This window comes from Symphalangus syndactylus, chromosome 24 (genome assembly GCF_028878055.3).
Source record: "Symphalangus syndactylus isolate Jambi chromosome 24, NHGRI_mSymSyn1-v2.1_pri, whole genome shotgun sequence".
Taxonomy (NCBI): Eukaryota; Metazoa; Chordata; class Mammalia; order Primates; family Hylobatidae; genus Symphalangus; species Symphalangus syndactylus.
Genome location: NC_072446.2, coordinates 57,484,447 through 57,498,357, shown reverse-complemented (window position 1 = coordinate 57,498,357; position 13,911 = coordinate 57,484,447). Strand labels below are relative to the sequence as shown.

General features: G+C 43.9%; 1 protein-coding gene across 2 annotated transcripts in view; it reads left to right on the top strand.

The window, feature by feature from the left end:
* The first annotated feature begins 5,099 nt into the window (after positions 1–5,099).
* Positions 5,100–13,911, top strand: part of DTD1 (D-aminoacyl-tRNA deacylase 1) — a 178,541-nt gene continuing 169,729 nt past the window's right edge. Inside the window, exons 1-3 of one of the 2 annotated variants that reach the window (XM_055265321.2) lie at positions 5,100–5,329; positions 11,235–11,325; positions 13,516–13,751. In XM_055265321.2, the coding sequence (XP_055121296.1) occupies positions 5,287–5,329; positions 11,235–11,325; positions 13,516–13,751 (370 nt within the window). In that variant the 5' untranslated portion in view covers positions 5,100–5,286. The remainder of the gene's footprint in view (positions 5,330–11,234; positions 11,326–13,515; positions 13,752–13,911) is intronic. The other variant, XM_055265320.2, reaches the window with a different exon arrangement.

The window sequence follows — 13,911 nt, the reverse complement described above, 5'->3', positions numbered from 1 at the left end:
CATGTAAGTGGAATCATACAGTATTTGCCGTTTTTTGTGACTGATTTATTTCAGGTAGCATAGTGTCCTTAAGGGTCATCCATATTGTAGCATTTGACAAGATTTCCTTCTTATTAAGGCTGGATAATATTCCACTGTATGGATATACTATATTTGTTTATCCATTCATTTGTCAACAGGCATTTGAGTTGCCTCCACCTCTTAATCATTACGAATAATGCAGCTTTGAACATGGATGTTCAAATATTCTTTGAGACCCTACTTTCAATTCTTTTGCACATATACTCAGCAGTGGGATTGCTGGATTATGTGGTTGCTGGATTATTACTTCTATTTTTTATTTTTTGAGAAACCTCCATATTGTTTTCTATAGCAGCTGCACCATTTTACAGTCCTAACAATAGTGCACAAGGAGGGCTGGGCATGGTGGCTCACATCTGTAATCCCAGCACTTTGGGAGGCCGAGGAGGGTGGATCACAAGGTCAGGAGTTCAAGACCAGCCTGACCAACATGGTGAAACCCTGTCACTACTAAAAACACAAAAATTAGCCGGACGTGGTGGTGCGCGCCTGTAATTTCAGCTACTCAGCAGGCTGAGGCAGGAGAATCGCTTGAACCTGGGAGGCGGAGTTTGCAGTGAGCCAAGATTGTGCCACTGCACTCCAGCCTGGGTGACAGAGCGAGACTCCATCTCAAAAAAAAAAAAAAAAAAAAAAAATACATATATATATATATATATATATATAGTGCACAAAGGTTCCAATGAAATAACACATTTCTTTTTTGTTTTTTGAAACAGAGTCTCACTCTGTTGCTCAGGCTGGAGTGCAGTGGCATGATCTCTGCTCACTACAAACTCCCCCTCCCGGGTTCACGCCATTCTCCTGCCTCAGCAGGGCGTGGTGGCGGGCGCCTGTAGGCCCAGCTACTCGGAAATAACACATTTCTTAAAAGTTTGAGCCATTTTGAGTTCCATGCAACCAAAAAACATCCCAACTGATCCAGACCTAAATGTTCATCAATAAAAAAAAATTGTTTAGGGGAATTACAATACATATATTAGCTCTTAGTATCTGCACATCTATTAATAGAGAAATACTGTAAATCCATAATACACTGTTAAGCCAAAAAATTGGCTTCTCACACTTATTCCTTTGGCAATGTTACCTGAGCCCCAGGTACGGTGTTAGATGCTGAGGATTCAGTGGTAAGCATGAGAGACACAGGTAGAAGAACACAACTTACCAGGCAAATAGAGTCATTGAAAGTTGCCAGAAGATTATGAGAGAAAACCCACGAGACAAACGTGAGAAAAACAGGGAGCGGGAACACCTACTTTTCTTGGTATGGACAGAGATGTGTCTGAGGAGGTGGCATTGAAGCTGAAAACCTAAAGGCAGGAGAGGAGCATGTTGTACAAAGAGTGGATGAACGTAGAGGAACCCACTGTTCCAGCTGGAGCAAGAGCAGATCCTGAAGTCCTGAGCTAGTAACCAATGACTATTTGAGGAATTTAAAGGTGGTCAGAGTCTGGATTGTTAAGACTTTATATTCTAAGAGCATCACTTTCACCTGTGCCTGGAGAATGGCTTGGAGAAAGACAAAGGGGAAGTAGGAAGACCAGTGAGGAAGGCGTGGTAGAAATCCAAGTGGGAAAGAATGGTGAAGCAGGATGCTGCAGGAGGGATGGAGAGAAGAGAACACTTTGGGATAGGTTTTGGAGAGGGAGAAGATTTGCTGATGGACAAGATACTTAGGGAATGGGGAAGAGAGCAATCACAGGTCACTTCTGGCTCCAGTAAACAAGTGGAGCCACTTATTTAAGTGGTGATTTTCCAGGTGCAATGGCTCATGCCTGTAATCCCAGCACTTTGGGAGGCCATGGCAGGCAGATCACTTGAGGTCAGGAGTTTAAGAACAGCCTGGCCAACATGGTGAAACCCCATCTCTACTAAAAATACAAAAATTAGCCGGGCATGGTGGCAGCACATGTAATCCCAGCTACTCAGAAGTCTGAGGCAGGAGAATCGCTTGAGCCTGGGAAGCGGAGGTTGCAGTGAGCCAGAACGAGCCACTGCACTCCAGCCTGGGCGACAGAGCGAGACTCTGTCTCCAAAAAAAAAAAAAAAAAAAAAGATATGACTCTTATGGTGGAGTATGAAGGGCTTCGGGGTTCATTGAACACCAACTGGTGAATTGCAGTTCAACTCTGGCACGAATCACCTGGAGTTAGAACAGATCCTGCAAGTTTAAGGGTATGGTTCCCAAAAAGATTGCCCTTATTTCAGGTGCCAACCACACTTGGGTGTCCCCAAACCACTTGCACTTCAGACCAACCTGCTACACAGTCAGGAGTATCCAAGACCCCCTCAGGGTTGATAATGCACTAGAATGACTCATGGAACTGAGGAAAGTGCTGTAATTATAATTTATAGTTTTATTATAAATAATACAAATTAGGACCAGCCAAATGAGGAGATATGTTAGGCAAGGTCTGCGAGAGTACCAAACACAGAGCCTCTGTGCTTTCTCCCTGTGGAATCAGGGCCATCACCCTCCCAGCACATCAATGTGTTCAGCAACCAGGAAGCTCAATGGAGCTTCAATGTCCAGAGTTTTTCCTGGGATTTCATCATGTAAGCATGACTGATTGAATCATTGAATCATTGGCCACAAGTTGAACTCAATCTCTGTCTTCCACCCCTCCCACAGGTTGGGCTGGCTCAGACATCCAGTCAGGATTGGTCTTTCCAGTGACCAGCTCCTAATCTGAATTGTCTTGTTAGTAAACTCAGGAATAATCAAGGAGCTCATGAATAACAAAGATACTCCTGTCTCTTGAGAAATTCCAAGAATTTTAAAAGCTCCATGCTAGAAACCCAGAATTAACAAAGGCCAAAGTCTTTATTGCACCATAGGGGTGAACATTTTGAATTCCATTTTAAGTATGTTAACTTTTTTTTTTTTTTGAGACACAGATTTACTTCGTCACCCAGGCTAGAGTGCAGTGGCAGAGATCTTGGCTCACTGCAACCTCTGCCTCTGGGGTTCAAGCGATTCTTGTGCCTCAGCCTCCCAAGTAGCTGGGATGATAGGCGCCCACCACCATGCCTGGCTAATTTTTGTATTTTTAGTAGAGATGGGGTTTCACCATGTTGGCCAGGCTGGTCTTGAACTCCTGACCTCAAGTGATCCACCCGCCTCAGCCTCCCAAAGTGCTGGAATTACAGGCGTGAACCACCACGACCAGCCCAATTTTCCCTTTTTTATTCTTATTCTTTCAGGAGTGCACAATGTTTTCCAAGGGCTCTGTGGCATATAGTGACTTCATTGCTCTGGTATTAATACGTAGGGGATTTATTATTGCTATTTTTAAATGCATTAATAAATCCATGTTAACTATTTCTCTTAATTAAAAACAGTAAACATTTTTAGATATAATCCACCTAAACAAAAGCTATACTTTGTGCCCAATAATTTTTAACAATGTAAAGGGATCCTGTGATCAAAATATTGAGACTGCTGATTTAATTTTTTCAAAAACTCAAATTTTACCAATTGTTCCAATAATAAGCTTTTCCTTTTCCTTATTTTTCTGGCCAGGATACCACCCAGGTTAATTTAGTTTTCCTGTCTTTTTTTTTTTTTTTTTTCTTTGAGACAGAGTCTTGCTTTGTCACCCAGGCTGGAGTGCAGTGGCACGATTATCAGCTCACCGTAACCTCCGCCTCCCGGGTTCAAGCAATTCTCTTGCCTCAGCCTCCCGAGTAGCTGGGATTACAGGCATGCGCCGCCATGCCTGGCTAATTTTTGTATTTTTAGTAGAGATGGGGTTTCACCATGTTGGCCAGGCTGGTCTCGAACTCCTGACCTCCAGTGATCTGCCCACCTTGACCTCCCAAAGTGCTGGGATTACAGGTAGTTTTCCGGTCTTTTAAAAAGTCCACGGCTGGGCACGGTGGTTCATGCCTGTAATCCCAGATACTCGGGAGGCTGAGGCAGGAGAATTGCTCGAACCCAGGAGGCAGAAGTTGCGGTGAGCCGAGATCACGCCATTGCACTTCAGCTTGGGCCACAAGAGCAAAACTGCATCTCAAAAAAAAAAAAAAAAAAAATCCTCCTTAATTCTCAGAATTCTACCTAGTTATTTTGTAGAATGTTCCTCAATTTATTTTTGTCTTATGTTTCATCATGATTGGATTCAGGTTATATATTATTTGGCAGAAATACCACAAGATTGATATTGTATCCTTCCCAGTGCAATATCAGGAGGCACATGATGTCTTGTTACTGGTTATGTTAACCTTGACAACGTTATTAAGGCAATTTAGTACTCAGTATTTAACAAACAAGCACACTAGTTTGTAGTCTTTGCTGGGCAAGTGACAGTTTCTTCTCAGTTTCAATGCCTTTTCTACACCCACCAATGCTATTAGTCACCTTTAAGGTGAAGACTGCTGAGATGGAATTATTTTTAGCAATGGTAATAATTTGTTGGGGTAATAGTTGTACAGCCCTTTGCCGCCATCTAAGCACTTTTACGTGGTTTGGTTCATTTAAATCTAACAACCCAGTGAGGGGGCCAATTATTAGTATTTGTATTACATGAGAAATTAGAATTCTAGAATCACATACCTATTTATTATCATGATATGGCTAAGTCGAATTAATAGTGAGATAGTTAAATGGCTATTTTAGGCAGCAGATCCTCTTGTATGTGGTATCTGAGAGGCCACTGAGGCAGGAAGACAAGGAAGAAGAATTTGGGAGGATCTGCGTGCAGACGAGTGGAAAAGAGGAAAGAGGAATACAATTAGAAATAGGATTCAGGCTGAATTTAAAGGCTTAGTGATGACGGGTTCTTAGGTTCGGGTATGTGGGAGAAAAAAACCAGCGTAGAGACTACCTTCGGGGCAGAGTGGGTTCTGAGCACTGGGTAGGGGCTGGGCCGGGGATGGAGGGATCAAAGGGCTCTGGCGGGACCCAGATGTGGGTGGGACAGGGCCGAGCGTGAGGACTGGGCTGTTCAATGACGGGCGGGGTTACGGTTGGGCAGCAGGTGGGCGTGGCAGGCATAGGCGGAGTCAATCTATGAGTGGGTGGGCCTATCGCCAGGCCGAGAGTGGGCGTGGCCGACGTGGGGTGGGCAGCAGCCGACTGAGTCTGACCGGGCCGTTTGGCGCGTTTCCGGGTGTCACCTCCAGAGGGCGCCGGCCGCGGAGCCACCCTCAGAGTCGCGAGGCCGGACGCAGCGCGGCGCCGCCCCACTCGCCCCAGCCGCCGCCATGAAGGCCGTGGTGCAGCGCGTCACCCGGGCCAGCGTCACAGGTCAGTCGGGCGGGGCCGGGCCCGGGAGGAGCCTCCTCTGACCCCCGCGACCGGCTGTCCTGCGTGGGGGGTCTTCCTGCGCCATCCTCGGGGCCGCTGCGGCCCCTCCGCGAGCCTGGTCCCCTTCGCGAGCTCGGTCCCCGCAGCCGCGAGTCCCCGGGGCCGGCTTCGTGGCAGCGCGGCGGCCAGAGAGCCCCCTGCACGTGCCCGGCCGGCCCCGGCGCACCCCTGGCTTCCGGCTCTCGGCAGCGGGTGCAGGACGAGCGCGCCTCATTCTCAGCACCTTTGTCCTGCGTGCGGGATGGCGGAGCCTCGGAGCATCCCCGTGGCCCGCTCTTCAGGGAATGTTGATGAAGCACGCTTAGAGCATTTCCGGAGCAGGCACTCCTCCGTTTTCACTGCTGTATTTTAAATGTTCAATTTTTGCCCATTTTTACGTGTTCCAATTTTTATGGAGCTTGAATCAGGATGAAATGCACAGATGCGAAGAGTTGCTCCTTGGGCTGAGCTTTGACAGTTGCGTGCACGCACGTGACTGGAGCCCAGGCTGGATGAGGGGCGCCCCCTTCCCAGGACGCCCCTCGCCCTCGCTCGCTGAACTCTGCGCGGAGGGGCCGGGATCTAAAGAATTCAAGATGAAAACATTTCTCTTTTTCACTCATTTCTTGTGGACCAAGCCACCCGACCCCTGGTCATCACTCGAGCTCTTTAGTCTCGGTTGGGCATCACAGGTCCAGATGATTAGTGTAGATAATGTAGTCGTTTTAAGAAAACCACGGTACGAAAGATATTTTTTAAAAAACATCTAAATGACAAGCTTTATATTGTCTAGTCTTTTCTGTCTTTATTGGCACAACTATATTGTTTCAGTTCAAATGATTTCAGATATCCTGTCCTTGGAGCCAGTCTGCACCAAATATGTGTTCTTGTGTCCACAAAAATATGAATTAAAAACAAAACAGGCGGGGGGCGGTGGCTCACACCTGTAATCCCAGCTCTTTGGGAGGCCAAGGCGGGCAGATCATCTGAGGCCAGGAGTTCGAGACCGGCCTGGCCAACATAGAGAAACCCCATCTCTACTACAAATACAAAAATTAGCCGGGAGCGGTGGTGGGTGCCTATAATCCCAGCTACTGGAAAGGCTGAGGCAGGAGAATCGCTTGAACCCGGGAGGCAGAGGTTGCAGTGAGCCGAGATTGTGCCAGTAACCTCCAGCCTGGGCGACAGAGCGAGACTCTGTCTCAAAAAACAACAAACGAACAAAACTCCAAAACAAAAAACAAACCAAAAACAACAAAAACCCCTAAAGAAACAATCAAACCCACCAAAACCATATATTTAAATCTGAGAGTGTTTTTCAACCCCGCCTGATGATTTCTAAGCTGTTCTGGTAACTTTGGTTTTGGAAATGGTCCTGGAATAATAGGGAATAGAGTGGCACTGGGATTTGGGAATTTTAAAGCTTTTATAACATTTCTGTAAATATTTAAATTCATGAAAACTGGAAAAATTCATAGATGAAAGATGTTTTGCATTATTGAGGAGAATCTTGCAGTCTGCTGCTGTGTGTGGTCATCACTGACAGATTTAAATTTTGATCTCTCTCCTGAACTCTCCATCCTGCTAATCTGGAATATTGAAAATGTGTATTCTGTGAGATGTGCTGAATAGAGTTTGGGTTATTTTGGTTCTTTATTTAAGTTATATGCTTTCAGTTAAAATAACCAAAGCTGCATATTAAAAAAGATAAGGGTGTTAATTATGGGAAAGTGTAAATAATTCGGGAATTCTGGGTTGGGGAACTGTGGAATTCTGTTAGAAGGGCCCTCCACTTATGCAGGCCTTCTAGTTGCATTGTAATGGAAAGGGATTTTCTGATTCCTTTAAAATGTGGCTGGTTTCACTGAAATGTGGCTGTGTTTGAATGGCATTTTATTTTAGGGGTTCTAAAATGTTAACTTCCTGTTTTATGGTCAGGACAGCATAGAATATCAGGAGTCACACATTTTATTTTATTTTAAAATAGTTGGCTGACTTCACCCTTATTTTTAAATTTATGTATTTATGGTTTGTTTTAGAGATGGGGGTCTTGCTCTGTCACCCAGGCTGGAGAGCAGTAGCACTATTATAGCTTACTACAACCTCAAACTCTTGGGCTCAAGTGATCCTTTAGCCTCAGCATCCTGAGTAGCTAGACTACAGGCATGTGCCACCACTATGTCCAGCTTAGGAGTCACACATTTTACTATGTAGTATATTCAATTTATGTGATTGGTCAAACACTTTTTTTTATAGTAACTCTTTAATATCATTTGATGCCCAGTCCATCAGATTTCTCCAGTTGGCTAATTGGTTTTGTTTTTGTTTTGAGAGAGTATTGCTCTGTTTCTCAGGCTGGAGTGCAGTGGCCCCATCTCTGATCACTGCAGCCTCTGCCTCCTGGATTCAAGCGATTCTCATGTCTCTGTGTCCTGAGTAGCTGGGCTTACAGGTGCGCGCCACTGTGCCTGGCTAATGTTTTTGTATTTTTAGTGGAGACGGTTTTGCCATGTTGACTAGGCTGGTGTCAAACTCCTGGCCTCAAGTGATTTGCCTGCCTTGGCCTCCCAAAGTGCTGGGATTACAGGCATGAGCCACCGCACCCAGCTTGATCAAACACATTTTGATGCCTTAGGTTGGGTATTGTGATAATCTAATTTTTAAAAGTTTCTTGTGGCACATTTCAAACATATTAACAGACGGAATAGTGCAATAACCCCCATGTCCCATCACTCAGTGTCAGCAGCTAAAATTTGATGTCTGTAAACAGTGTTGGAAGAGGATCTAAAATGTTTGGGTTTAACTAGGTTAACTTTAAAGGTTATGAATTCTTGAAGAAGAGATCTCAGGTCCGATGCCACTAGTAGGTAGAGAAATTGACCAAACATCTCAGGTCTTTTCCAGCTCTTTGATCTTTTGTTGAAAGTGGTGATTCTCAGATTTTTTCCCTTGGTGATCCATTTACTTATAATAAAAAATCCTTTTGAATCTCCTAGTCCTTCTACTTGTCCCAGGAGGAGGGACAAAACTGCTCCAAAATAAGACAGCAGTCTCTGTGTCATATATAGACTTTGGACCATAATTTGTTTCATGTTAAGATAATTATAAAACTGTCAAAATTCTTTGACAGTGATTCTAGAATCTACTCTAAGCAGATAATCCTAGCTGTAGAAAAGGCTTTAGTGTACAAAGATTTTCACTACACTGTTATTTATTGAGGTGAAAATTTTGAAAGAAGCCATATGTCCAGCAAAATGGGATGGTTAATCAGTCTACTCGATGAGATGAATCTATTAAAAGGTGTTTAGGAAAAGGTTATGACATGAAAAAATTCTTATGCAATATTATTATAAAAATTTATATGCAACATTATTATAGTAGTTGAAAACAAATATGAATTAAAATGCATGAATAGATAAAATATTAAAAGGAAATCATTAAAATATTAAAGTACTTACCTTTGTTCTTTTTTCCGTGTTTCTCATATTTTCTAAAATGTATAATCCTTACTTTGATGATAGATATAACTTCATGACCTTTATTTTTTAAAACATACTTGGGAAAAATTTAGAAAGTATATCAACATTGTAAGAAAGTAATGTTGATTTATTCAAAGAACAAATAAAGCCAAAGGCTTTTTCTGAAGCAATGCAAATGAGCAAACCAACCCCCAATTGTTTACTGCCTATGTCAGGATAGATTATTTCTATTTCAGCTTTTGAGGCGGTGGCTCAAAGGACAATAAGTCACACACACATAGTTCATTATAAGAAAAGCAGCAGAGAAGAAAATATTTAAAAAATTTTAGCATAAAAATAAAGAAATTAAGCATTATAGATATTTCAGGAATGGATTGATGTGCTCTGCTTGGGTCTGAATACCAGGTGGTCTCTTGCCATTACAACTGAAGAAAGAGGGAAGTTTCTCACCCTTTCTTTAGCAGTATATTGCAACATGGCATAGTTTATGTTACTGTGTTAGTTATATTTATAGCTATTATCCTGCAGAAGCAAGCAAACAACAAGAAAATGGCTGAGTTGACCCTTCTATTCCTGATTAGAACATTAGGTCAGTACAAGATGAAGTAGTAAAACAACATAATCTAAGAAGATTGGCAAATAATTGGCAAAAAATAGAAAATTTTCAAGAGCACCACTTGAAATACAGATTTAGCTGGGTATGATGGCATGCATCCATAGTCCCAGCTACTCTGGAAGCCGAGGCAGGGAGGACTGCTTGAGCCCAGGGCTTCTGGGCTATAGTGCACTATGCTGACCTGCTGTCATACCAAAGTTCTGCATCAATATTGTGAGTTCCCAGGACCAGAGGACCACCAGGAGGGATGGACCAGCCTAGGTTGGACATAGAGCAGGTCAGAACTCCTGTGCTGATTAGTAGTGGAATTGAACCTGTGAATAGTCACTGCACTCCAGCTTGGACAACATAGAGAGATCCTGCCTCTTAAAAAGAAAAACAAATGAAAAAAAAAATAGGGATTCTGGTTTTTTTTTTTTTTTGAGATGGAGATTCACTCTTGTCACCCAGGCTGGAAGGCTGGAGTGCAATGGTGTGATCTTGGCTCACTGCAATCTCCACCTTCTGGGTTCAAGAGATTCTCCTGCCTCAGCCTCCTGAGTAGCTGGGATTACAGGTGCCCGCCACCATGCCCATCTAATTTTTGTATTTTTATTAGAGATGGGATTTTGCCATGTTGGCCAAGCTGGTCTCGAACTCCTAACGTCATGTGACTGCCTGCCTTAGCCTCCCAAAGTGCTGGGATTACAGGCATAAACCACCATGCCCGGCTCATAATGATGCATCTTGCTGCCATTTGAGATATTGTCTAGTGGTGGTAGGGCATACAGTTGGTTATAAATACATATACAAATGTTAGGAGTGTGTGCTTGAGCCTTTTTTTTTATATGGACAAGATACATGATTGAAAAATATTTGGAGATCATTGGCTTAGAATGTAACCACAAAACTCTGGGAAATAATAGCAGTTTGATGAGTTGAAGCTTAACACATAAATTGTGATTTTTATATATTATGTATTTGTCCTCATAGTAAGTAGGAAAATCATTTGTTTTTATGATATGAACATTTTCCTCTTTGTGCTTCCTGTATACTGTGTTACCATATTTTTTGATTTTCTACAAAAGGCAAGAATCTCTTTTCTGAGAATTAATGTAGCTGAGCTGGCTTCTCTGGGGGAGGAAAACACAGTTCTATTTTTTTTTTTTTTTTTTTTTTTTGAGACGGAGTCTCGCTCTGTCGCCCAGGCTGGAGTGCAGTGGCGCAATCTCGGCTCACTGCAAGCTCTGCCTCCCGGGTTCACGCCATTCTCCTGCCTCAGCCTCTCCGAGTAGCTGGGACTACAGGCGTCCGCCACCACGCCCGGCTAATTTTTTTGTATTTTTAGTAGAGATGGGGTTTCACCGTGGTCTCGATCTCCTGACCTCGTGATCCGCCCGCCTCGGCCTCCCAAAGTGCTGGGATTACAAGCGTGAGCCACCGCGCCCGGCCAGGAAAACACAGTTCTGTTTTTATAGATGGGCAAACTTCACCATAGGAAATTTTGGGTGTCTTACCCAAGGTAACATAGATAAAATACGGCCCTAAGATCCTGCTTAATGGTTGTTCACTTTACAGCTCCCATTCATTCCAGAGATAAAATCAGAATGGGTGGGAATTATTATCGTCTCACTGCATTTATGTAACTTTTCATTTTCGAATATGTGCTGACTTTAACCAAAGAAGTTATAAGAAGTATGTATGATGTTTAAAATACTACTATGGTTACTTAAAAGTGCTTCATGACCTTGTTTGGTTCTGAGTTCTTCTCTCTCTTTTGGTTCCTTTCTAGTTGGAGGAGAGCAGATTAGTGCTATTGGAAGGGGCATATGTGTGTTGCTGGGTATTTCCCTGGAGGATACGCAGAAGGAACTGGAGCACATGTAAGATGCATTTCTGTCATTGCTGTTTGAATGGGCTATGTGGTGGTGGTTATGCTGGGAACTTCCATAGTACTTTGTGCCTGTGAAGTGAGCCCCTGTCACTTTTAACCATTGTTCCATTGGATGTAGTATGGTTATCTCCGTGTTCCAGAGGAGGAGACCGAGGAAGAATGATTTGGGAGACCTCAACACTAAGTCAGCCTCAGAGCAGCAGCACCGCCTATCCTCCGTCTGTTTGCTACTATGGCCTCGGATCATGCCTCTTGTTCTCTTAATGCAAAAACCAAGCCTCTTTTCTTATGTTTGGTTTCTCTTTTTTAAATTGGGCAATGTTATCTGGGCACTATGTATTTTTAGAATGCCTGCTAGCTCGCTGTGCACATAGGGATCTAGAACTCAGAGAGGTTAAATTCCTTGCCCCAGATCATGCACACACTTAGCAAAAAGCCTGAACCCCAGTTAGAGTCTGGGCTCCCTGACCTTGAAGCCAGTGATCTTTTTACTAAGGTGGTGGTGGGGGTTGAGGAGCAGGGGTTGCCATTGCTGCTGCCTGCCTGGCTCTCTGAGTTTACAGATGGGCAAACTCGACTATAGAAAGTTTTAGGTGTCTTAGCCAAGGCAGCACAGATGAAATATGGCCCTAAAATCCTGCTTAATGATTATTCACTTTACAGCTCCCATTCATTCCAGACATAAAATCAGAATGTGCCCTCCGTGCACCTCCTCCCCTCCATTACGACGGGGCACATTTACTTTAAATGCTGGATCCATTTATTCTGCCCCTTGGTGCTCAGAGCTTGGGTATAACCCTGCCCAACTGATTCTTTTGTATTGAATCAGACTTGATTGAAAATCAGACTTGAAACTGAATTCCTGCTAAGGTGTTGATGATGGATAACTATCATTCAATACTACTTCAGTGATGGTGGTATTTTAGTAGCTGTCCCCTGGATACTCAAAGAAGCAGTACAATGGTGTAATGGCTAAAAACTGAGGCTGTGGGTTTGAATGTCTTTATGGCTCTGACGTACTACAGAGCTAATACTTAGCCTGGTGCTTGAGAGATGTGATTCAACATAAGACAAATCTTGGCTGTGGAGAGGGGGTAATGAGTAGCACCTGTCCCTGAGGATGCCCGTATTAAGAGTCAGTGAATTAGTATTTATAGGGTCTTTGAAACTGTCATGGACTTCAACATCATCCAGAAGGTTGGCTCTCAAATGGTGGGATTTCAGCTTTCATGCTGGTGGTTCTCTGCTGTGCTTCTCAAATCTGACCCTGTAGATGTCACCTGGTCAACTTTCTTGCCATGGTGACTATCCTTCATCCACATGTATAGGGAAAGCCCCTCTGGGGCTTAAGGAGCTTGTGACATAGTTGTCAAGGTGTCTTTCTCCAGATCTTTTTGCATATTTGCAATAAGCATGATTTTTCTCTTCAGTGTATTTGCTGAATTGTCCTTTTTTTTTTTTGAGACAGAGTCTCCCTCTGTCACCCAGGCTGGAGTGCAGTGGTGCAATCTTGGCTTACTGCAATCTCTGCCTCCCTGGTTCAAGTGATTTTTGTGCCTAAGTGTCCTGAGTAGCTGGGATTAAAGGCGCCCGCCACCACGCCTGGCTAACTTTTGTAGTTTTAGTAGAGATGGGGTTTCTCTATGTTGGCTAGGCTGGTCTCGAACTCCTGACCTCAGGTGATCCACCCGCTGTGGCCTCCCAAAGTACTGGGATTTCAGGCATGAGCCACCATGCTCAGCCGAATTGTTCGTTTTGAGTAGCTCCAAGAAGGGGAGTAAAAATGGATGTCATTTATCCTAATGTGATGTATTCGTTCATGAAAAATTACAGTTGGACCCATGTTTTGACATATCCCTGACCTAAAGGAGCAGAGAATAGATGGTTGTCGTCTTAGCCCCAGTTCTCACCAGTAGCTGCTGTGAACTGGAGGGACTGGCAAAAAAGAAGCAATCTCAAAACAACCGTGCGAGGTAGAACTGTTATTATTCTGTATTGCAGCTGAGGACACTGAAGCACAGGGTGGATAAGTGACTTGCCTGAGGTCATGCTTCCTGTCAGGGATGGAGTCGTCATTATGTCTTTACTTGGCCGGAAGCTGCTGACATTTTTGGGGTATGGAGTGTGTTGTGGGGCTTGTGATCTCTCAGGTAGCTCTCACTGCTCTTTTTCCCCTTAGGGTCCGAAAGATTCTAAACCTGCGTGTATTTGAGGATGAGAGCGGGAAGCACTGGTCGAAGAGTGTGATGGACAAACAGTACGAGATTCTGTGTGTCAGCCAGTTTACTCTCCAGTGTGTACTGAAGGGAAACAAGCCTGATTTCCACCTAGCAATGCCCACAGAGCAGGCAGAGGGCTTCTACAACAGCTTCCTGGAGCAGCTGCGTAAAACATACAGGCCGGAGCTTATCAAAGGTAAGCAGGAGAGCCACATCCAGGAAGGGGTCTATGGGACACTCCTGGACGGAGGGAAAAAAGAAGCTGCAACTGCAGCATCTCCTTTTCTGGAAAGTCATTGTTTATGCTTGTTACTTACTTAGAATCACATAATAGCTGCTGCTATTGCTGCTGTTGT